At 40.9% G+C, this 25,195-nt stretch overlaps 1 protein-coding gene and 1 long non-coding RNA gene across 3 annotated transcripts; both read left to right on the top strand.

Annotated features, from left to right (window-relative positions):
• The first annotated feature begins 456 nt into the window (after positions 1 to 456).
• On the top strand, positions 457 to 10,958 carry LOC108252875. Of its 2 annotated transcripts, none has more exons than XR_003392578.1 (3): positions 457 to 606; positions 9,880 to 9,986; positions 10,890 to 10,958. It is a non-coding gene; the product is annotated as an uncharacterized LOC108252875 (long non-coding RNA). The 2 variants fall into 2 exon arrangements; XR_003392579.1 differs by lacking the exon at positions 10,890 to 10,958 and adding an exon at positions 10,527 to 10,558.
• A 349-nt stretch (positions 10,959 to 11,307) lies between these two features.
• Positions 11,308 to 24,670, top strand: LOC103513148 (V-type proton ATPase 116 kDa subunit a-like). Its single transcript, XM_026826428.1, has 18 exons — positions 11,308 to 11,449; positions 11,752 to 11,988; positions 13,301 to 13,535; positions 13,814 to 13,933; positions 14,812 to 15,017; positions 15,424 to 15,636; positions 16,238 to 16,388; positions 17,395 to 17,534; positions 17,837 to 18,073; positions 18,746 to 18,980; positions 19,259 to 19,374; positions 19,764 to 19,934; positions 20,373 to 20,417; positions 20,497 to 20,583; positions 20,663 to 20,833; positions 21,697 to 21,853; positions 22,818 to 22,989; positions 23,708 to 24,670. The coding sequence occupies exons 1-18, from the start codon at positions 11,351 to 11,353 to the stop codon at positions 23,808 to 23,810; spliced, it is 2,895 nt and encodes a 964-aa protein (XP_026682229.1). The 5' UTR covers positions 11,308 to 11,350; the 3' UTR covers positions 23,811 to 24,670.
• The last annotated feature ends 525 nt before the right edge of the window (positions 24,671 to 25,195 follow it).

Raw genomic sequence — 25,195 nt, 5'->3', positions numbered from 1 at the left:
TGTAGACGCCACTTTTTCCCCTCAAAGATGGTTTACAAGTTATACCACTATCTCAGAATAATACGGCCAAAGGTTTGGGTGGTTTAACCGTGGTAGATAAACCAGCCCTACCCTGCGGGCTGGTTGCTTGTCGTCAAATGGAGGGTAAACCCACCGACACTCTAAAGACCGTAGCAGTTATACAGTGATGTTAAACCCCTCATATTAGGTAAACAAAAAACCTAATATAACCTAAAACCGAGAACCGGCGTGAACGACCTGGTGGTATTCCAGAGTTAAAGCGCCTCAAAGGAAAAAAAAAAAGCATGAAGAACAAACCAAGAAAATATTCAAAGAAATTTTTCCCAAAATAATTTTTTTGCCTTTACAAAGTATTTTTTTTTTTCTTTCTCGTCCAAAGTGTGCAGTTTCATTAAACAATCCACTTTTGCATGTAATTTTGCCTGTTAATAAAACCACCCCCTCTTTTCACTCTAGAATCATTTGGAGAGAACGGAGAGTGAAATTCTAGAGTTAAGTCAAAATGCAATCAACCTCAAGTCTAACTATCTCGAGCTTACGGAACTCAAACACGTGCTGGAAAAGACGCAGACCTTCTTTCACGAGGTAAGTTGACGGCCCTTGAGTGTTAAATATTACCCTTGAGCCCTGGGCCGTTTTATCCAAAACGGCCTTCAGAGATAGAAGACAAGAAGGGCTTCTTGTTTAAAAGCCTTCAATTAGGTGCGTCCTTAAGCTAAATGCTCACGCTATTTACTTAAGTTATGTTTAACATAATAGCCAATCTCAAGCATTAGATAACAAGAACAACAACACAATTTATACAAAATTACAAGTCTTATTATTTATTATCCATGGTTAGACATAAGTTAAGTAAATAGTATTTACAAAAGCGGCCCTTGAGTGTTAAATATTACACCTTAAGCCCTGGGCCGTTTTATCCAAAACGGCCTTCAGCAGAGGTAGAAGGCAAGAAGGGCTTCTTGTTTAAAAGCCTTCAATTAGGTGCGTCCTTAAGCTAAATGCTCACGATATTTACTTAAGTTATGTTTAACATAATGGTCAATCTCAAGCATTAGATAACAAGAACAAGAACAACAACAACACAATTTATACAAAATTACAAGTCTTATTATTTATTATCCATGGTTAGACATAAGTTAAGTAAATAGTATTTACAAAAGATGTTTAAATTAAATATGTAAATCCATTAATAGTACTAAGTGTCCACTGCAATGATTATTACTAGTGGACACTTAGCTTTAGTACAGCAAAAACTTACTTTTTTATCCCTTTCTAAATTAAATATGTAAATTCATTAATAGTTCTAAGTGTCCACTGCAATGATTATTACTAGTGGACACTTAGCTTTAGTACAGCAAAAACTTACTTTTTTATCTCTTTGATGTTGTGGTGATTGTTTTATCCCCTCCTGTCTTTTATGTTGTGTGTCTTTACTGTCCTACAAGAGACAATTTTTTGCTGTCTTGTGTTGTTGTTCCGTGATGCTTTTTGTCCTATAGAAAAGTTGTTGGCTTTTTGTACTGGTGTTCTTTGTTGGCTTTAAGTTGTGTTGTTGATTTTGGATGCTTTGTCCTATATGAAAATCATTGGCTTTAAAAGGGTGGTGTAAAATTTAAAATAGAGCTTTTGGTTTGGTACAGGTTTTTCTTAGGAGAAATTGAGTGGACAATATTCATAATCTGCCTTAATTGCAATCCAAGGCGGGATCCTTGTTTACAAATGCCTAGATTTCCTTAGTATATTGAGATTTTCTTAGTATTTCACAAAATATCTAATCAGGTCGCAATTACATAAGGCTTAAGTTACGGATGGCCCTACTAAGAGAAACAGTGAAATTTACTGACAGACTGTCCAAAGTTTGGGTTGCCAAAACGACACAGCAAAGGTACTTCTCAGACAACATTGTACAGTTAAAATGAGGCTGAAATGATTTTAAATAAATATTTTAAATTAAAATATTGGATATTAATTGTATAAACAATATTATTTGATATGAATACTTTGAACAGCAGAAGGGTATGGAGGTTTAGGATAAAGGAACCTAACTCCGACATCAAATGAAATTACCGCCGACATTGACATTCAAATAAATGAAGGACATTTCAATAAAATATTAAGCGGTTTTGATGTAACTCACGGAATCAGCCTGTCATAAACGAAAATCATACACCTTGGATTACAGTCATTACTAATGCCATTAAGGTGTCTGTCGCCTTTAGAATACAAAGAATTTTCATTGATTTTTAATTAAACATTTATGTTTTAATTAAATTTTCAAGACAATTCCTTCCCTTCTCTCCCTAGTGGAGTCGTCTACATCCACTAATGAATATTTCGAACTAATTTATTCAAGCCTAATTAAGTGTTAGCTATTTAAAATTATTTAAAGTCCAATTAAGCGTTAGCCATACGCCATACGTACGAGTATGTCGCAGTGATAGTGGAAAAGAGTCACAACTCAAAAAACTTGTGAATTTTTTCGTAAAAAAAAAAAAAAAAAAAAAAAAAAAAAATGTGGAAAAATTCATGCTTCGAAGAACTTCAAAAGGGTACAAAGGATACAAATGTTTCCTAGTGGTAAAAAAATAATGCTATTTTGATGCGGTTTTGTGAGTCAAAACTTGGGACTTTTCGAAAAAACAATTTTTCGAGATGTGACACTTTTCACTAACACTCGTGATATGCTGTCACTCAATTTGTCGCCAATGGCAAACATCAATTGTGCGTGTGTGCTTTACCAGCTATAGGAACATGTGTACATACGAGTGTGCCAGTCAATACACTGCTAAACGCTATCCTAATTGACTTACGCTCAAACTTAACTAAAATTTGAAAGCCCTAAATAGATAACCCTCTTTCGCCTGCTCTGACTAAAATTATCGACAGTGGTCTACCTCTGTGGCCAAGTGGTAAGAGACTCTCAACCCGGGGGGTTTTGGGTTCAAATCCCGGCCGGGGCAGAAATTTCCTGCCCAAACTTTTTCCTTTTCCGAGTAGTGTATGGATTATGGATGTAAATGAGGAGCTTGGCAATTGGGAAAATATTATCTAATAAAAGTGAAAAATCCAAATCTGAGGTCAAAACTCCGAAAAAGGTACCTAACTTCAAAGGTCGAAAATTCATTTTTAATTTGCCGTTCTAAATGAAAAAAGTTCAAAGAGTTGTGACGTCAGATTTCACGTCAAAATGCGGCAGAAACGCTTACGCCACAACAAACGAAGCGGTAGTCGTGAAAATTATGACGTCATACGTCATCGGCCCTATGGGAGCGTATGCCGTGACGTCAAAGTTTACGATTTACCGGTATTTTTTAAATCGATTTATCTCGGTATCTAGAAGTCGTAGAAGGAAAAGAAAAATTCCGTTGGTCCTCATATTTCCTGGCTCTATGGACTTTGAAACATCACCCAAGTAAGCGCAACTGTCTATTGTAAAAGAACGTGCCTTGAAAGTAATAGGACACTAGTACGTTGTGATATTTAATTGACCTTTGTTTATTGAACAATAGGTAGGATTAGGTTCAAGTACTTTCCTGACGAAAGGATTTTCGGGTCCATTGAAAGATTAAAAGAAAGCAAATATATCAGAGGTAGATGGAGGGGTAACAAGTATTTCAAACAAGATTGAAGAAAAACAGCTCCGATGGTATGGACACATTAAGCGAAGACCAGAAGACCACATGGTAGTACAGGCTAATGAACATGAATGTTCACCCAAACAAACAAAAGGACAGGAAGAGGAAGACAAGACACAACTGGATGAGGCAACAACAAGTGAGATTGGAAAAGAAACAACATACCTGAAACAGACATCCCAAAATAGAAGAATGTACCATTGGGCGCACTAGAAAGAGCCGACCCCAGAAGTCATTAGGCTCATATGAGATAAGGCAAGGGAGACTATAATATTATATATATTGAAAGATTAAAAGAAAGGAGAGGGGAGATTAGGTAGGGTGTACCCTATTACCTACCTTACCTACTTGAGCTCCACTTTTTTTTTTTTTTTTCTAAGCTAGCTGCTTTCCTTTTCTACGTCTGTAGACTAATATTCATACCTAGTGTCTATCAACTTCTAACATTAAATTTCCAACCCTCACCCGTACCGGAGGTCAAACATTAGCTATAAGTCTATGAGTACACTGAGTAGAACGGAGTATAGTTTTGAGGTTTTTTTAGGGGTTCAATAATTTGTCGTCATGCGCGAGAACGAACCAAAATTCCACACGGCTTTTCTGGGCACACTCTCCTTTCTTTCTCCTTTCTCCCTCCCTCCATTTTTCTCTCTCTCTCTCTCCCTATCTCTCAACCTGTCTTCTCCCTCTTCTCTCTCCTCCCCTTTCTCTTTCTCTCTCTCTCCCCCTTTCTCTCTCTCTCACTATCTCTCAACCTGTCTCCTCCTCTCTCTCTCCCTTTCCCTTTTTTTCTCTCCCTCCCTCTCTCTCTTCCCCTCTATCCCTCCCTCACTCCCCTTCCTTCAAATTGTCTCCCCTCCGTTTCCTTTCAGGATCGAGGGAAAATTAACTGTTGATAGGTCCCCGTTTTTCTCCCTCCTTTCCTCTCTTCCTCCCTCTCTTTCCCTCGTCCTATCCCTCTCCCTCCTCTAGTCCTCTCTCTATTTCTTCTCTTTCCATCCCTCCCTCAAACAGTCTCCCTCCGTTTCTTTCAGGATCGAGGGAAAATTAACTGTTGATAGGTCCCGTTTTTCTCCCTCCTCTCCTCTCTCCCTCTTCTCCTCTCTCCCTCTCTTTGTCTCACACCCTTGTGTGGCGTGTGGCGATAGAGATAGGTGTAGAGTGCGTGTGGCGATAATTTACTTGAAATCCCCCTCAATTTCTCCTCCCCCGACACCTTTTTATCCCTCTACTTTGTCCTCCCCCTCTTCCTCTCCCTCTTAATGCTCCAAGGGTTAGGTGGTAGAGAACGCCTCCGGTGTTAACCTCGTCTAGTGGTAATCTTCCACTCAAGAGTCTACTACTATTAATTCCTCAGGACCCCCACTGATTTCATTTTGGTGTTCATTTCTCCTCTCATTTACTTGACTTATTGACGGCCATTTTTTTTTTCTCTCTCTCTCTCTCTTTTGTTTTCCTCTCTCTTTCTTACACAAGCTTGACATGGATATTTTGGATATTGTGAGTAGTTTATTTGTTAAGTTGTAGAAAACGCCTCCGGTGTTAACCTCGTCTGGTGGTTACCTTCCACTCAAGAGTCTATTACTATTAATTCCTCAGGACCCCCACTGATTTCATTTTGGTGTTCATTTTTCCTCTCATTTACTTGACTTATTGACGGCCATTTTGTTTTTTTCTCTCTCTCTCTCTTTTGTTTTCCTCTCTCTTTCTTACACAAGCTTGACATGGATATTTTGGATATTGTGAGTAGTTTATTTTTGAACCAGGCCCCCCCTTTTGAGTTTTTGGTTTTGGCCGCCCACCTAGAAATGGTTTTTTTCACTCCCCTACCTAATGCCAGTCACTCAGGCTCAGACCGTCTCCCAGACCGCGGTCTTTCAGACAATCTGAACGTGTGTTGTGGAGAAGAGCTTCAGACCTAGGACTGTCAGATTGTCTGAGAGACGTAGGTCTCGAGATTTTTCCGCCATTCACGTTCCGACGTGATGGTCTATCAGCAGATGGTCTGAGTCTGAGTGCTTGGCATAGTGCTGAGAATTTATGATGGTCTTTCAACTGAGAGAAGTTGTCTGAAGTCAATCTGTCTGAGTCTGAGTGCTTGGCATAGTGCTGAGAATTTATGATGGTCTTTCAACTGAGAGAAGTTGTCTGAAGTCAATGTCAGTCCCTACAATTATAATAATGAACGAATGGGTTACCCGTCCCTTTGCCTAAGGCAATTTTTGCCATCCAACATCCAACCCATACCCTAATACAATAGTCCGTCCCTTATACCTTTTTTATTACTATTGTAATAATAAAGGAAGGACGGACTAAAAAAGCTGAGAAACATTTGTGCTTTGAAAAATGAGAAAAAACAACTTGTTTGAAAGACCCGTCTTGTTTCCTTTTAGTCTTTTACTGATCCTTATTTGATTTCTCTTTTGTTTTGTGGTTTTGTAGTTTGGTGATTTTCTTTTCCTTCACAAGTTTGAGTAGACAATTATTGACAATTTGAGTAGTAGTTTTCCGATTTTTGTGTTAATTTATTTATTTTATTTTTTTTTATTTTATTTGTTTTTCTTTTGTCAACTAATACATAGCTTATTTCCATGGGTGTCCTTTTTATCTATTTACTGGCCGAAATTCGTCGCTTCGCTCCGGATTTCTGCTAGTAAATCCTTAAGGCATGGCCGTTCATGTCACTCATCCATTTAGTGGTCTTGCTCAGCGTACCTTAACAAAAACGAACCGGAAAATAGCCTATAACCTTCACCAGGAGTGCAAGCAATAAGTTGACAAAGTTTCATAGCAATCGGATGAGCGGTTTGGCCAGGCATAAAGTTCGAACAAACACACAAACAAATATTCATTTTTATATATTAGATTTATTTATCGTGGCATATACAAACGTGCATAAAGTAGAACATTTTGAGGATCAAAAGTTCAAATTGCCAGCCTAGTTAGCTTAGTTGGTAGTGCGTCTGCCTTGTAAGCGCTAGGCCGCGGGTTCGATTCCCGCCCGGGGCTAGCCAGCCTAGTTAGCTTAGTTGGTAGTGCGTCTGCCTTGTAAGCGCTAGGCCGCGGGTTCGATTCCCGCCCGGGGCGGGTTTTATCCTGATGGGATAATGTTCGTTCTCGGAACGGCTGGCTTTCTCCTATCCTGTCTTCCTTCTCTCTTCGATTTCTCTAGCAGTCACAGTTCCCTCTGTCAAACCTCTTTAAAAAAAAACTTGATATTTGCATTCGCTTAAAAAAGTACAGTTACGGAACGGCTGGCTTTCTCCTATCCTGTCTTCCTTCTCTCTTCGATTTCGGGACGATAAGACCATAGCAGTTACAGTTCCCCCTGGCTTTCTCCTATCCTGTCTTCCTTCTCTCTTCGATTTCGGGACGATAAGACCATAGCAGTTACAGTTCCCTCTGTGTTCCTATCCTGTCTTCCTTCTCTCTTCGATTTCGGGACGATAAGACCATAGCAGTTACAGTTCCCTCTGTCGGCAGGCTTTCTCCTATCCTGTCTTCCTTCTCTCTTCGATTTCGGGACGATAATCGCTTTCTCCTATCCTGTCTTCCTTCTCTCTTCGATTTCGGGACGATAAGACCATAGCAGTTACAGTTCCCTCTGTCAACTTTCTTCCACCTGGCTTCCTTCTCTCTTCGATTTCGGGACGATAAGACCATAGCAGTTACAGTTCCCTCTGTCAAACCTCTTTAACCTGGCTTCCTTCTCTCTTCGATTTCGGGACGATAAGACCATAGCAGTTACAGTTCCCTCTGTCAAACCTCTTTAAAATGGTTCGATTCCCGCCCGGGGCGGATTTTATCCTGATGGGATAATGTTCGTTCTCGGAACGGCTGGCTTTCTCCTATCCCTCTCTTCCTTCTCTCTTCGATTTCGGGACGATAAGACCATAGCAGTTACAGTTCCCTCTGTTAAACCTCTTTAAAAAAATTCCTTCTCTCTTGATTTCGGGACGATAAGACCATAGCAGTTACAGTTTCCTCTGTCAAACCTCTTAAAAAAAAAAAAGTTCAAATTGAAGTGCTGAAATTATTGAAGACGTGCCCCTAGCTCCAAACCTCACATACTTCAGTGTCTATATTCGACAAGTCTACATACCACAAAGAAAGTAATTATTTCAAGTCTCGTATTCATACTACTCAACTCTCTTAGGTATACCTAACGCAATTATCGCTTCGCTCGTAATGTAAATGTCAAAGCGCGCTCCGCGCTCATTTGCATACGAATAGCGCGTGTGCATGAACCTCAATAACCGCGGTGACAAATTAACCGACACAAATCATCAGACCGCGCCCATGTTACCTCTTGTGTGTGCTTAATTGTCGATCAGGGCCGGACCTTGTGAGGCGACTAAGAGTCAGTGAGCTATGGAAAGCTATTGGTAGCGCGTCTGCCTTGTAAGCGCTGGGCCGCGGGTTCGATTACCGCCCTTGGCGGATTTTACAATAACCGGATAATGTTCGTTCTCGGAACGACTGGCTTTCTCCTATTCTGTCTTCCTTTTCTCTTCGATTTCGGGACGATAAGACCTTAGCATTTACAGTTCCCTCTATCAAGCTCTAATCTCTCGAAGTTTTTTTTTTCTAGTTTCTTTTCCTTCTTATTCTCATCCCTGATTATTTTAGCGTTACGAATTCGCACTAAACACACTAAAACATTCGTTTCATTTCATTAGGTGATGGAAAAAAAAAAAAAAAAATCATCTATTGTGTCGTAGGTTAGTGGTTTTCCGGGGTATATTCTACGTTCGGCCTCAGTATTTAATAACACCCTGTACACTGGTAAGCGGAAGTAGGTACATCACTTCCGAACTTACACTGGTCAGGAAGTAGGTATTTCATTTGCAAACTTTAGGACTTATGAAGCACCCTGTATGTATTAGAATCCACCATGAGGTGGTGTTTAAGAACAGGGCTAGGCTAGGCTAGGCTAGGCTAGGCTAGGCTATATTTTTCTTTTTATGTTTTAAGAACAGGACAGGGCTAGGCTAGGCTATGTATTTTTTTTTTTTAATGGACCCAGATTAATGTGCCTTGGCAACCGCTTTGCTATACTTCAAGGCTTATCTTTTTACATCCATGCCTATCCAAGAACGGAAGAGTTTGGTTAGAAAAATTTTCAGCCTGGCTGGGATTCGAACGCAGCACCTCCGGCTTAACACCCGTATTTATGAACAAAAATTCTCGGTCTCAGATCAGTCTTGAAATTTTTTTGGCCAATCAGATGTTTGGAATTGATGCTTGAGCACTTGCTGAGAGCCAGCATTTTGGGTGTTACACCCATATTTATGAACACCCATATTTCCAAACATCTGATTGGCCAAAATTTGTTCAAGACTGATCTGAGACCGAGAATTTTTGTTCATAAATACGGGTGTAAGAGTCAGTGCTCTTCACCACTCGGCCCCAGAGGTGGGCTCTATAGTTCAAGCCTAGACTTGCGTACGTTACCACTTTGATGCCAAGTTGTACAAAGACTATAGCGCTCACTAGCCTAGTCTAGCCCAGTTCATAGCCACTTACACTCGTATTTATGAACAAGAATGATCGTTCTTAGATCAGTCTCAAGTCAAAATTGACCAATCAAATGCCTTGAGACTATGCTTGGCACGAACTTAAGAGCCACCACCTGAGCATGTACTTTATTTACCCTTGTGTTAAATATTTGATTGAGCTTGGATGGTTTTATATTGCCTTTGAAATCTTTGAATTACCCTCTCTACAAATCTACACTCCTAATTTACTCTTAATAATGAAAAAAAAAGTGTAGGTATGGCTTTTTTATCGAGGGAGTTGAAAAAGCGGAGGTTTTACTATCCCAAACTCGATCAAAGAAGAAGGACAGGATAGGAGAAAGCCAGCCGTTCCGAGCGCGGATCTTATCTGCTTAGTAAGATAAAGTTTGTTTGTCCTGAGCGAAACTTATCTTTTAGAGATAAAGTTTAGTCAGCCTAGTTAGCTTAGTTGGTAGTGCGTCTGCCTTTTAAGCGCTAGGCCGCGGGTTCGATTGCCGCCCGGGGCCCGTTCCGAGCGCGAATCTTATCTGCTTAGTAAGATAAAGTTTGTTTGTGCTGAGCGAAACTTATCTTTTAGAGATGAAGTTTGTTCCGTGCGGAAATCGAACCCGCGACCTAGTGCATCTCCCCAACGAAACTTGTACTGAATTTGAGGACCATGCTAATCTAATCTTGGTTCTTTCTGTTCTGTTTCTCTGCAGAGTTTTTCATTTCCACAACATGAGACTGGATCCCAAGGGAATGACTCCCTCACCAAAGCTTTAATATCCGAGGAGTCACAGAACCAAGTGGGCCGAGGAAGACTCGGGTAAGACATCGGGACTTTAAACAGGAAGGATACCAGCCTGAAATTTTCCTTGCTATAGAAATAGCAAAGTTTGAGTGCGAAGGGCATCCACTCTTGAAATTTTTGTAGCCCAAACCAAATATCAGCCCAAAGCAATCACCCTAGCTAGGGCTGATTGAGATTCTGACGAAAAACGCCGACCCCGTCTGAACACGGGAAAAGGCGAGGAAGGACTTTTAACAGGAAGGATACCAGCCTGAAATTTTCCTTGCTCTAGAAATAGCAAAGTTTGAGTGCGAAGGGCATCCACTCTTTAAAAAAAAATGTAGCCAAAACCAAATGTCAGCCCAAAGCAATCACCCTAGCTAGGGCTGATTGAGATTCTGACGAAAAACGCCGACCCCGTCTGAACACGGGAAAAGGCGAGGAAGAAGAAGATGATGCTATCTTGTAAAATGAATAATATTCCCTCACGAACTGATGTACTAGCCCTAATTTATCGGTGTATATCTCCTTTTCCCCCCAGTACTTTTTCCATAATTTTTCTTCTGATTTCTTCAGGTTTGTGGCTGGGGTAGTACCTAGAGAGCGCGTAGACTTTTAACAGGAAGGATATCAGCCTGAAATTTTCCTTGCTATAGAAATAGCAAAGTTTGAGTGCGAAGGGCATCCACTCTTTAAAAAAAATGTAGCCAAAACCAAATGTCAGCCCAAAGCAATCACCCTAGCTAGGGCTGATTGAGATTCTGACGAAAAACGCTGACCCCGTCTGAACACGGGAAAAGGCGAGGAAGAAGAAGATGATGCTATCTTGTAAAATTAATAATATTCCCTCACGAACTGATGTACTAGCCCTAATTTATCGGTGCATATCTCCTTTTCCCCCCAGTACTTTTTCCATAATTTTTCTTCTGATTTCTTCAGGTTTGTGGCTGGGGTAGTACCTAGAGAGCGCGTACCTGCATTTGAGCGAATGTTGTGGAGGATCAGCAGGGGCAATGTGTTTCTGAGACATTGTTTAAGTTTGATGATTAGTAAGTAAGTAAGTAATAGCCTTTATTTGTACAGTAAAATATTGACACATATCTTTAAATAATAGCTAAAAATATTAAAGTACAAAATCAGATAAGTATCTGAGGCCTCCCCTAAGGCCTCCCCTAATTTGATGATAAGGACAAAAAAAAATTAATGAATGTGGAAAAAAATATGGGAGGTGATCAGCCCCCCTTAATTTAGTATATTTATTTTCGTCTTTTTATCTGATTCTTCTGGCAAGGTATGTATACTCCTGGATGAGTTCGTAATTTAAACGCGTTGTTATACCTGGTCCTGCTTGTATTCCAGGTTTATACACGATCGTCACATTCCCGTTCCTGTTTGGCATCATGTTTGGTGATGCCGGACACGGTATTATTCTGACCCTGTTCGGAGCTTTCATGGTCATCTGGGAGCAGAAGCTGATGAAGAAGAAGACGACCAATGAGGTAAGTAAGAGATATTAAAACCGCTAAGGTGTTACCAAACATAGTCGAGCCAGCCTAGTTAGCTTAGTTGGTAGTGCGTCTGCCTTGTAAGCGCTAGGCCGTGGGTTCGATGCCCGCCCGGGGCGGATTTTATCCTGATGGGATAATGTTCGTTCTCGGAACGGCTGGCTTTCTCCTATCCTGGATTCCTTCTCTCTTCGATTTCGGGACGATAAGACCATAGCAGTTACAATTCCCTCTGTCAAACCCCTTAAAAAAAAATCTTTTTTAAAATGAGTTTTCCCAATTTTCTAATTTTTCAGATCTGGAACATCTTCTTCGGCGGCCGCTACATCATCCTGCTCATGGGCCTGTTCTCCATCTACACCGGTCTCATTTACAACGACTTCTTCTCCAAGTCCATCTCCGTGTTTGGATCTGCCTGGAAGAACAACTACAACCTGAGTACGATCATGGAGAACCGGGATTTGATCTTGGACCCGGCCACGTCCGACTATGACCAAATACCGTACCCGTTTGGTTTGGACCCTGTGTGGCAGGTAATGGAGGAGTTGCAATTGGGAAAATATTTTTAATAAAAGGTCGATTCCTACGTAAAAAGTTGTGAAAAATCCAAATCTGAGGTCAAAACTCGGAAAAAGTAACTTTAAAAGGTAGAAAATTCAATTTTTAATTGCCGTTCTAATGAAAAAGTTCAAAGAGTTGTGACGTCGGATTTCACGTCAAAATGCGCAATTCAATTTTTAATTGCCGTTCTAATGAAAAAGTTCAGTGAGTTGTGACGTCAGATTTCACGTCAAATTGCGCAGAAACGCTTGCGCACAAACAAACGAAGCGGGAGTCATGAATTATGACGTCATCGCCTACGGGAGCGTATGCCGTGACGTCAAACTTCACGATTTACCGGTATTTTTAGATCGATTTATCTCGGTATCTAGAAGTCGTAGAAGAAAAAGAAAAATTCCGTTGGTCCTCATTTTTCCTGCTCTATGACAGCGCGACTGATATATGGTACGCGTACGATAACATTGCAATATGTACGATAATATTACAGTATCCATACGATAGTATCACATTTTGTACGATGATATTTCGATATAGTACGATAATAGAAAACAGGGATTTGATATTGGAGTACATATTGACAAAAAAATTTAATTAAATTTACTCTTTATTACTACTCTTTATTAGGTACTTTTTACTTTCCTTTTATATTTCATTTTATATTTTTTTTTCTACTGTATTTGATTGTTGTTTGTGTTTGTTTAGTTTTAGTGTATTTTTTTCTATTGTAACTTTTGTATAAAGGGTTAGTCCCGTAAATAAATAAATAAAAATATTGATAATTTTGCGGGCGGTATTAGAGTTGGGTAGTTGAATTTTTCTCCTTCGTATAATTAGATCGTGGAAGGGGGGATATTTCCATAAAAATCAGATACATACTTTACAAAAAATATGTCAGCTCCAATGGCGTAGTGGTGACTGCGCTCGCCTTGCACGCGGCAGACCCGGGTTCGATTCCCGGCGGGGTCAAGAAATATTGTATCATGCAAATGATTGATTCCGTGACTGGCTGTTGCGGGGCCCACTCAGCCTCGTGAGGAAAATGAGTAGCTATGACGCATAATGCGCATAGCGACCGGTTGCCAGCATGGTAGGTAAACATTGGATTTTAGGATTACGAGATATTGGGAAAATCCTACAATGCTGCAGTGAGCACCAAAGTTGTGACATAATAACACAAAGAAACTGCATTTACAATTACATTACTTACAAAAAATATCTTGGTTGTCTATTAGCAGTTTTCCCCCAAAGGCATTGATTTCAAACATTTCCGTTTAATCCTTTCAGGTGGCCGAGAACAAAATCATCTTCCTCAACTCCTACAAGATGAAGCTGTCCATTATATTCGGGGTGGTTCACATGATATTTGGAGTCACTCTGAGCGTCATCAATCACGTTCACTTTAGGAAACCGGTCAACATTCTCCTGGAGTTTCTGCCTCAGTTGATATTCCTCGTGTTGTTGTTTGGCTACATGGTCACCCTGATGTTTATGAAGTGGATTATGTATGCTCCACAGAACCGTAAGTAGTTATCTGCGTAATAAATGAATTCGGCCCTTTGGTAATATGTTATCAAGGATAAATGCGGCCGTCGGCCGCTGGCAAAGCCAGCAATATTCCATTTGTAGATAATAAATATATTTTGCCCTTCGTCCGCCACTTTTGGTGATAGGCCTGTTATTGAGTACTTCCCTTTGTTGATACAAGGCAATGCGGCCTCCGGCCGCTGGCAAAGCCAAATATTCAAGCTTAGTTGAAGCGGTCTTAGTTACATTATTTTGTTTGGTTTCTGTTCTCAGCTTTGCTCACAAGTCCGCGATGTGCTCCCTCCGTTCTTATTCTATTCATTAATATGATGCTGTTTAAACATTCCATTCCATTCCCTGGCTGTGAAGAGTACATGTATGAAAGTCAGGTAAGAAGACCTAACCTAACCTTACTACTCTCCTAGAGAAGTAACCTTATTCTATTCATTAATATGATGCTGTTTAAACATTCCATTCCATTCCCTGGCTGTGAAGAGTACATGTATGAAAGTCAGGTAGAGAGATATTAAAACCACTAAGGTGTTACCAAACATAGTCGATCCAGCCTAGTTAGCTTGGTTGGTAGTGCGTCTGCCTTGTAAGCGCTAGGCCGTGGGTTCGATGCCCGCCCGGGGCGGATTTTATCCTGATGGGATAATGTTCGTTAATAGAAAGTAAAAAAAAAAAAATCTGTTGTGACGCAGTGGGAATAGGGTGGAAAATCTTGAAAAAGTAGACTGGAAATTTGGAAAAAATGGACTGGAAAACCGAGAAAAGTCAGGGAATTTTATTTTTCCATTTTGGTAGACACCCTGGTACTGATTTTCTCTAATCACGATCGAATAAACTACGGGCTAAATAATTCCCGGAGGGACGGGCCCAGCTTGTTCCAGATTATGATTGGGGATCTTATCATCCCGAAATGGAAGAGAACAGGATAGAGGAGAGAGAAGGAGGACAAAATAGGAGAAACAGACCCAATGTATTTAAATTGAAATTTAACTTTAATCTGTACATCTGTCAAGACGCTGTAAACAGGAGACCGTGGGTTCAACTTGCCTCAGTGTTGTAGTGATCAAGACGCTCGCCTGGTAAACAGGAGGGCGTGGGTTCAATCCCAGCCGAGGTATAGAATTTTATCCTCAATTTAATTTGAGAATTTAACGACAATAATAGTAGTAGCCTACTGCTGGAGTAAAGGGACTTTTCAGTTCTATGCGAACAGTATAAATAAGTACTATTGTTATTATTTTTAATTTTACAAAATGCAGTTAAATTTGATTATTCGCTTCTGTTCCAGGGCAACGAGATCTACAAGACGGTGTTCGTGGCGTTTTTCCAGGGAGAGCAGCTCAAGTCACGCGTGAAGAAAGTGTGCTCCGGCTTTCACGCTTCCTTCTACCCGTGTCCTTCTGCCCATCAGGAGCGAACCGATATGGTCCAAGGTGTTAAAACGAGACTGGAAGATTTAAATATGGTAAGTTGTCCCCGATGGGACCTATAGCTTCGGTGGTGGAGTGTGTTACACGCTCCGCCTGCCGTGTGGGAGATCCGGGTTCGATTCCTGGCGGGGTCGAAAAATTTGTCAAATGAAAATAATCGAATTCATGGCTTGGTTTTTTTGGGGCCCTCAAAATAATAAGTAGCTTTTTAAGACTATCGCGACCGGTGCCAGCATATTTCATGAAATATTTGTAAAATCCTACAATGTTGTAGAGGAAGAATGACCTAAATAGTCAATACCTCTAACTTTTGTGAATAGTAACAAAAATGCTGTAGGATTTAAAAAAATGTAAAATAACACAAAAGAACTTCATCTCATGTGAAATAAATATGTAACACAAAGAAATGCAATCATTTAATTTACAAAAAAAATTTGCCAGGTGCTAAATCAAACCCGGGACCATCGGCAACGCGTCCTGGTCAGCGTTGCCAAGGAGCTACATGCGTGGTCTGTCATGGTCCGCAAGATGAAGGCCATCTACCACACTCTCAACTCATTCAACATGGACGTCACCAAGAAATGCCTCATCGGGGAGTGTTGGGTACCGGTCAAACATTTGACCTTTGTCCGACTCACCCTGGCCGAGGGTAGTGTAAGTAACTGATAGGGTTAGGTAGCATGCCAAAATAATTTTTCGTCCGACTCACCCTGGCCGAGGGTAGTGTAAGTAACTCATTAGGGTTAGGTAGCATGCAAAATGATTTAAAGTCACCAAGATGAAGGCCATCTACCACACTCTCAACTCATTCAACATGGACGTCACCAAGAAATGCCTCATTGGGGAGTGTTGGGTACCGGTCAAACATTTGACCTTTGTCCGACTCACCCTGGCCGAGGGTAGTGTAAGTAACTCATTAGGGTTAGGTAGCATGCAAAATAATTTAAAGTCACCAAGATGAAGGCCATCTACCACACTCTCAACTCATTGAACATGGATGTCACCAATAAATGCCTCATTGGGGAGTGTTGGGTACCGGTCAAACATTTGACCTTTGTCCGACTCACCCTGGCCGAGGGTATTGTAAGTAACACATTAGGGTTAGGTAGCATGCAAAATAATGTAAAATATTCTTTAAATAGGGTTAGGGAGCATGTAAAATAATCGAAAGCCGGTTAAGTATTACTGCTCTAAATGGTCCATTTTCTCTGTTCCATGTTTTAAACGTTCCATTTCCTCTGTTCCATGTTTCCAGAAAGCAGTGGGCAGTTCAATTCCATCATTCCTCAATGTGATAGAAACAAATGAGATGCCTCCCACGTTCAATCAGACCAACCGATTCACTCAGGGCTTCCAAAACCTTATCGATTCCTATGGTATCGCTACGTACCGGGAACTCAATCCTGGTAAGTTGTACTCTCTAGTACTTGTAAGGTGTAGGTCGCGGGTTCGATTACCGCCAGGGGTGAACTTTTTATCCTCGATTTACTCAGGGCTTCCCAAACCTTATCGATTCCTATGGTATCGCTCAATCCTGGTAAGACAGGGAACGGTAACAACCGAGATCTTATCGTCCCAGAATCGAAGAGAAAAGGAGAACCGCGGGTTCGATTCCCTCCCGGGGCGAATTTTATCCTGAACCTATAATGTTCGTTCTCGGAAGGTCTGGCTTTCTCCTATCCTGTCTTCCTTCTCTCTTCGATTTCAGGATGATAAGACTTTTAGCAGTTGCAGTTCCCGCTATCAAACATCTTTAAAAAAAACTCCAGACTTCATTTTTATTATTATTATTATTTTTAATTCTACTAGCCTTAAGAGTGGGGGCTACAAAACACGTTGTATACAGGGTCCTGCTTGTATTCCAGGGATCGCTACGTACCGGGAACTTAATCCTGGTAAGTCATGGTTTCTCAAACTTGAGACGTTTTCTATTTAACTGAAAATTTTCAGAATTATTAATTTTTGGTCAGCCTTGGTTTGACCATATTGCCATCCTTCAAAGAAAAGAAAAAAAAAAAAAACACCCAACTCTTGAACAAAACTCTGACCAAGAAAATATTCTCAGCTTTGGTCCTGAATTGATTGTTTAAGTTTGATGATTAGTAAGTAAGTAAGTAATAGCCTTTATTTGTACAGTAAAATATTGACACATATCTTTAAATAATAGCTAAAAATATTAAAGTACAAAATCAGATAAGTATCTGAGGCCTCCCCTAAGGCCTCCCCTAATTTGATGATAAGGACAAAAAAAAATTAATGAATGTGGAAAAAAATATGGGAGGTGATCAGCCCCCCTTAATTTAGTATATTTATTTTCGTCTTTTTATCTGATTCTTCTGGCAAGGTATGTATACTCCTGGATGAGTTCGTAATTTAAACGCGTTGTTATACCTGGTCCTGCTTGTATTCCAGGTTTATACACGATCGTCACATTCCCGTTCCTGTTTGGCATCATGTTTGGTGATGCCGGACACGGTATTATTCTGACCCTGTTCGGAGCTTTCATGGTCATCTGGGAGCAGAAGCTGATGAAGAAGAAGACGACCAATGAGGTAAGTAAGAGATATTAAAACCGCTAAGGTGTTACCAAACATAGTCGAGCCAGCCTAGTTAGCTTAGTTGGTAGTGCGTCTGCCTTGTAAGCGCTAGGCCGTGGGTTCGATGCCCGCCCGGGGCGGATTTTATCCTGATGGGATAATGTTCGTTCTCGGAACGGCTGGCTTTCTCCTATCCTGGATTCCTTCTCTCTTCGATTTCGGGACGATAAGACCATAGCAGTTACAATTCCCTCTGTCAAACCCCTTAAAAAAAAATCTTTTTTAAAATGAGTTTTCCCAATTTTCTAATTTTTCAGATCTGGAACATCTTCTTCGGCGGCCGCTACATCATCCTGCTCATGGGCCTGTTCTCCATCTACACCGGTCTCATTTACAACGACTTCTTCTCCAAGTCCATCTCCGTGTTTGGATCTGCCTGGAAGAACAACTACAACCTGAGTACGATCATGGAGAACCGGGATTTGATCTTGGACCCGGCCACGTCCGACTATGACCAAATACCGTACCCGTTTGGTTTGGACCCTGTGTGGCAGGTAATTATAGTACGCGTACGATAACATTGCAATATGTACGATAATATTACAGTATCCATACGAGAGTATCACATTTTGTACGATGATATTTCGATATAGTACGATAATAGAAAACAGGGATTTGATATTGGAGTACATATTGACAAAAAATATTGATAATTTTGCGGGCGGTATTAGAGTTGGGTAGTTGAATTTTTCTCCTTCGTATAATTAGATCGTGGGAGGGGGGGATATTTCCATAAAAATCAGATACATACTTACAAAAAATATGTCAGCTCCCATGGCGTAGTGGCGTAGTGGTCACTGCGCTCGCCTTGCACGCGGGAGACCCGGGTTCGATTCCCGGCGGGGTCAAGAAATTTGTATCATGCAAATGATTGATTCCGTGACTGGCTGTTGCGGGGCCCACTCAGCCTCGTGAGGAAAATGAGTAGCTATGTAACATAATGCGCATAGCGACCGGTGCCAGCATGGTAGGTAAACATTGGATTTTAGGATTATCGAGATATTGGGAAAATCCTACAATGCTGCAGTGAGCACCAAAGTTGTGACATAATAACACAAAGAAACTGCATTTACATTTTACATTACTTACAAGAAATATCTTGGTTGTCTATTATCGGTTTTCGCCCAAATGCATTGATTTCAAACATTTCCGTTTAATCCTTTCAGGTGGCCGAGAACAAAATCATCTTCCTCAACTCCTACAAGATGAAGCTGTCCATTATATTCGGGGTGGTTCACATGATATTCGGAGTAACTCTGAGCGTCATCAATCACGTGCACTTTAGGAAACCGGTCAACATTCTCCTCGAGTTTCTGCCTCAGTTGATATTCCTCGTGTTGCTGTTTGGCTACATGGTTACCCTGATGTTTATGAAGTGGATCATGTATGCTCCACAGAACCGTAAGTAGTTATCTGCGTAATAAATAAATTCGGCCCTTTGGTAATATGTTACCAAGGATAAATGCGGCCTTCGGCCGCTGGCAAGGCCAGCAATATTCCATTTGTAGATAATAAATATATTTTGGCCTTCGTCCGCCACTTTTGGTGATAGCCCGGTTATTAAGTACTTCCCTTTGTTGATACAAGACAATGCGGCCTCCGGCCGCTGGCAAAGCCGGATATTCAAGCTTAGTTGAAGCGGTCTTAGTTACATTATTTTGTTTGGTTTATGTTCTCAGCTTTGCTCACAAGTCCGCGATGTGCTCCCTCCGTTCTTATTCTATTCATTAATATGATGCTGTTTAAACATTCCATTCCATTCCCTGGCTGTGAAGAGTACATGTATGAAAGTCAGGTAAGAAGACCACAGTTCAAGGGTTCGATCCTCGTGATGGAAAGTTTTTTTTTTTCTTCTTCTTTTTTTTTCTTGTTCTCAGCTTTTTAATAATAGAAAGTAAAAATGAGATTTTTTACACCCCTTCTTACTTGAAATATTAGTGATTATCAGGTCAAATATCGAAAGTTTGCAAAATATCCCAGTATTTTTAAAATGTACCGGTATCGTTTATCCTAGAATCTAGAGATAAAAGGAGAAATAGATACCGTATATCCTCATATCTTTTACTGTGAAAACTGTACCTAACCTGTACCAAGAAAGCACGTTACTTACCACTGGTCTAATTGTACCTACTTCCGCCCGTTTTTCTCTTTTTCTTATCCAATTTTGGGTTTTCTCATTTGCAGCATCAAGTACAAACAGTTCTGGTGCTCATATCTCTAGCGTGTATTCCGGTCATGCTCCTGGGGAAACCCATCTATTTGATATTCTTCGCCAGCAAAAACAAGCACAAACACCAACAGGTCAGCAACAACGGGGACCTGCAGGGAGGCATCGAACTCCATTCGAACGATGAGGTAAGAAGATCGGTAAAAACGTCACTCATTACAATTCTTCTTTTTCTTCGCCTTTTCCCGTGTACAGACGGGGTCGGCATTTTCCGTCAGCCTCTTAATCAGCCCTAACTGGGGTGATTGCTTTGAGCTGACATTTCGTTTTGGCTACAAATTTTACGAGTGGATGCCCTTCGCACTCAACCTTTGCTATTTCTTTAGCAAGGGGAATTCAGGCTGGTCTACTCCCTGTTTAAAGTACATCAGCCAGGCTAAGCTGGTCTGTTCCCTGTTCAAAGTCCATCAGCCAGACTAAGCTGGTCTACTTCCTGTTTAACGTCCCCCAGCCAGACAACCATGATTTGATATATCCATATGTAAATAAAGTTTTGATCGGATGTTTGAATAAACGCCCATTCATTTTGTGTGTTATCTAAACATTGTTTCGTGTGTTCTCGTTAGGTTCTGCCGAGTTCACCCGAAGGTCCCCTAACCTGTACCAAGAAAGCACGTTACCACTGGTCTAATTGTACTTTCGCCCGTTTTTCTCTTTTTCTTATCCAATTTTGGGTTTTCTCATTTGCAGCATCAAGTACAAACAGTTCTGGTGCTCATATCTCTAGCGTGTATTCCGGTCATGCTCCTGGGGAAACCCATCTATTTGATATTCTTCGCCAGTAAAAACAAGCACAAACACCAACAGATTCCACACTATAGATATAATATAATTTTATATTCTATTCTATTTGCAGCATCAAGTACAAACAGTTCTGGTGCTCATATCTCTAGCGTGTATTCCGGTCATGCTCCTGGGGAAACCCATCTATTTGATATTCTTCGCCAGTAAAAACAAGCACAAACACCAACAGGTCAGCAACAACGGGGACCTGCAGGGAGGCATCGAACTCCATTCTAACGATGAGGTAAGAAGATCGGTAAAAACGTCGCTCATTACAATTCTTCTTTTTCTTCGCCTTTTCCCGTGTACAGACGGGGTCGGCATTTTTCGTCAGCCTCTTAATCAGCCCTGACTGGAGTGATTGCTTTGAGCTGACATTTCGTTTTAGCTACAAATTTTACGAGCGGATGCCTTTCGCACTCAACCTTTGCTTTTTCTTTAGCAAGGGGAATTCAGGCTGGTCTACTCCCTGTCTAAAGTACATCAGCCAGGCTAAGCTGGTCTGTTCCCTGTTCAAAGTCCATCAGCCAGACTAAGCTGGTCTACTCCCTGTTTAACGTCCCCCAGCACTCATTACTCATTACCCGTGTACAGACGGGGTCGGCATTTTTCGTCAGCCTCTTAATCAGCCCTGACTAGGGTGATTGCTTTGAGCTGACATTTCGTTTTGGCTACAAATTTTACGAGCGGATGCCCTTCGCACTCAACCTTTGCTATTTCTTTAACAAGGGGAATTCAGGCTGGTCTACTCCCTGTTTAAAGTATATCAGCCAGGCTAAGCTGGTCTGTTCCCTGTTCAAAGTCCATCAGCCAGGCTAAGCTGGTCTACTCCCTGTTTAACGTCCCCCAGCCAGACAACGATAATTTGATATATCCATATGTAAATAAAGTTTGATCGGATTTTTGAATAAACGCCCATTCATTTTGTGTGTTATCTAAACATTGTTTCGTGTGTTCTCGTTAGGTTCTGCCGAGTTCACCCGAAGGTCCCAGCCAGACAACCATAATTTGATATATCCATACGTAAATAAAGTTTGATCGGATTTTTGAATAAACGCCCATTCATTTTGTGTGTTATCCAAACATTGTTTCGTGTGTTCTCGTTAGGTTCTGCCGAGTTCACCCGAAGGTCCAGAGGAGGAGCACGAGGAGCCTGCCGAGATTCTCATTCACCAGAGTATTCACACCATAGAATACGTCCTGAGTACCATCTCCCATACTGCCTCCTATCTACGGCTCTGGGCCCTTAGCTTAGCACATGCTCGTAAGTATACCGTCTCTCCTTTGGTTAAGATTGGTGCAACGGTTAGCGGCATTTTACCGCTTTTTGGCGGTTTTCGGTGTAATTTAACAATATATCGGGAACGGTATGAGCTAGAGACTTGAAATTTGGTATGTAGTTCACAAATATGACAAGGGTGCAACTCAAAACGTTTGGTTGAGATAGGTGCTGCGGTTGGCGATTTTTGACCGTTTTTTGGCGGTTTTCAGCTATACCAACTAAACGGTTAGAGATATTGTAAAAGTTTGGCTATAAGAACAAGAACACCCAAAATAAGCATCATTCAATAGGATGAGGAAATTGTACCATACTGCCTCCTATCTACGGCTCTGGGCCCTTAGCTTAGCACATGCTCGTAAGTCTAATTTTCAAGCATTGACCTTTTTTTTATTATTTTAAAGAAGTTTGATGTAGAGAACTGTACCTAACTACTAAGGTCTTATCGTCCCGAAGGAGAGAAAGAAAGTAGGATAGGAGAGAGTACCATACTGCCTCCTATCTACGGCTCTGGGCCCTTAGCTTAGCACATGCTCGTAAGTCTAATTTTTAATTTAAGCATTGACCTTTTTTTTTATTATTTTAAAGAAGTTTGATGTAGAGAACTGTACCTAACTACTAAGGTCTTATCGTCCCGAAGGAGAGAAAGTTAAAGAAGTTTGATGTAGAGAACTGTACCTAACTACTAAGGTCTTATCGTCCCGAAGGAGAGAAAGAAAGTAGGAAAGGAGATAGCCAGCCTTTCCGGGAACAAATCTTATCTGTTTAGGATAAAATCCGCCCCGGGCGGGAATCGAACTCACGACCTAGCGCTCACAAGGTAGACGCGCTACACTCCCAACCTCCTCCTCCTTCTTCTTCTTCTTCTTCTTCTTCTTCTTATTACTTTTTTTTTAATTTTTTTTTAAGATCTTTGTTCTCAATTTTCTCCTTTCGTGTTTATTCGCAGAATTATCCGAGGTTCTCTGGAACATGGTCCTGAAGCTCGGCCTGCAAAGTGAGAGCCACGCCGGCGCCATCATGCTGTACATATCCTTCGCTCTCTGGGCGATGTTCACTCTGGCCATCCTGGTAATGATGGAGGGTCTGTCTGCATTCCTGCACACACTACGTCTACATTGGTAAGTTAAATAGAATAGAATATACCTCGTTTGTTCTGTCAGAATTAGACTGAAAAGTCCCTTTACTCCCGCAGTCTAAACAAGGTCTTGTGTATTTGGTACAGAATAAATTCACAAATTACAAATAAGAACCTTGCTTAAAAAAATGATAGGCAGAAATACTATTAATAATAATAAAAGAATAATGTAGACTAAAAGTCGATAGAAACAAGTAAATACACCTTGATTCAAGGAACTTGTGTACCAAATTTCATATCAAAATCGGACCTGGCAATCAGGAGTTACAGCGGAACAATCAAACATCTAAACCAAATACAAAACGGTCGAGTTAAAACGTTGACCTTCTCTTCGTTCAGTCAAAAAAAAAAAAAAAAAAAAAAAAAATGCCTTTGGGGGCAATAGAAACAAGTAAATACACCTTGATTCAAGGAACTTGTGTACCAAATTTCATCAAAATTGGACCAGGCAATCAGGAGTTACAGCGGAACAATCAAACATCTAAACCAAAAGCAAAACGGTGTGAATTTCCCCCTTTGCTTGTGATTCACAGGGTAGAATTCATGTCGAAATTCTACACAGGGACGGGCTATCTATTCCAGCCGTTCTCCTTCAAGCATGTCCTGGAGGCCAATATGAATCATTTTGGTCTGAAGGTCTGAATTTCAATATGAATTATTTTAAAAAAAAACCTTTTCCCCCTCTTGTTTCTGATTCACAGGGTAGAATTCATGTCGAAATTCTACACAGGGACGGGCTATCTATTCCAGCCGTTCTCCTTCAAGCATGTCCTGGAGGCTGAAGAACACGCAGCCGAAGAATGACCTTCGGCCCCGCCTCAACCCTCTCCACCAATGAGAGAGCGAGGAACCCTACGCTCCTCCCTATAGTATTAGTCGCAGCCAAACACAGAGCGAGGAAAATTACACCCCTCCCCATGAGGAATGACAAGCGGTTCCACCTCAACCCTCTCCACCAATGAGAGAGCGAGGAAAATTACGCCCCTCCCCTTAGTATTAGACGCAGCCAATGAGGAATAACCCCGCCTCAACACTCTCCACCAATGAGAGAGCGAGGAAAATTACGCTCCTCCCCTTAGTATTAGACGCAGCCAATGAGGAATAACCCCGCCTCAACACTCTCCACCAATGACAGAGCGAGGAACCCTACGCTCCTCCCTATAGTATTAGACACAGCCAATGAGGAACGGCCAGCGATTCCGCCTCCACACTCTCAACCAATAAGAGAGGGAGGAAAATTAAGCCCCTCCTTTTAGGTATTAGCTGTAGCCCATGAGGAATGACCAGCGGTTCCGCCTCCACACTCTCGGCCAATTAGAAGGCGAGGAAGACTACGCCCCTCCCTTTAGAGTTAACAGCCAATGAGGTTTACCCATCAGCCCCGCCTTCAAATTACTGACCAATGAGAGAGCGAGGAAGACTGGGGGCCATTCCCAGGGTGAGAAAAAACTGACAGAATTTAGCCATATTTATTAATTATTTCCCTTGTAATCTGTTATTCTTGCTAAGAAAAAAATATCCTTTCATAGAAACTAGACACCCTATTTTTTACCCATGAATTTTAACTTTCACTGACTAGAGGTAAACCTTGTTTTTCTATGTATAAACCACCCTTATTTTATATCATGGATAGACCAACCTTATTTTACTGTCGATAAACCAACTTTATTTATTAGATTACATTTTTTCTACGTGCCTTGAATTTCAATTCTAAATTGATCCTTTACGATTTTACTTTGTACAATTTCATTAATTTTTAGTCCCCGATGGCATAACTTACACCATCAGCTGGTGCTGAAAGGTTATGGAGGAAGAGCTTAAGAAGAAAAAAATTGTTTGGAGACAAAACTATTTTATTTTATTTTTTCTTAAAATAAAATAAAAAACAAAGCAAACAAACAAAAACAAAACAAAAATGAAGATTTTTGAAGCTGTTTAGCTCAAAACAACAGAGATTCATTCTTTAAAAAAATCGTTTTAAGTCCTTCTTTCCTAAATCCTCTTACTTTCTCTCCTCTTTTTCAAAAAAGACATCATTGGACCACTCTAGATTCACACTCGACGTAGCTTAACACGAGTGTTCTCGAGGTTGTTTCACGCCATGTATTTAGTTTAAAACAACGTGTTTTTGTTTCAAACATATTTAGTTTGAAACAACGTGTTTTTGTTTCAAACACAAAACCTGTTTT

This window comes from Diaphorina citri, unplaced genomic scaffold (genome assembly GCF_000475195.1).
Source record: "Diaphorina citri unplaced genomic scaffold, Diaci psyllid genome assembly version 1.1 scaffold930, whole genome shotgun sequence".
NCBI lineage: Eukaryota > Metazoa > Arthropoda > Insecta > Hemiptera > Psyllidae > Diaphorina > Diaphorina citri.
The sequence above is the reverse complement of the archived record's forward strand: the minus strand, read 5'-3'. Positions and strand labels throughout refer to the sequence as shown.

What these genes read in the sequence shown, in the direction of transcription:
- LOC103513148 (XM_026826428.1), top strand. Translation starts at nt 11,351, where the DNA reads ATGTTTGGTGATGCCGGACACGGTATTATTCTGACCCTGTTCGGAGCT. An exon ending in AGTACATGTATGAAAGTCAG is followed by an intron (nt 19,375 to 19,763) that starts GTAAGAAGACCA and finishes TCTCATTTGCAG; the next exon opens with CATCAAGTACAAACAGTTCT. An exon ending in CCTTAGCTTAGCACATGCTC is followed by an intron (nt 21,854 to 22,817) that starts GTAAGTATACCG and finishes GTTTATTCGCAG; the next exon opens with AATTATCCGAGGTTCTCTGG.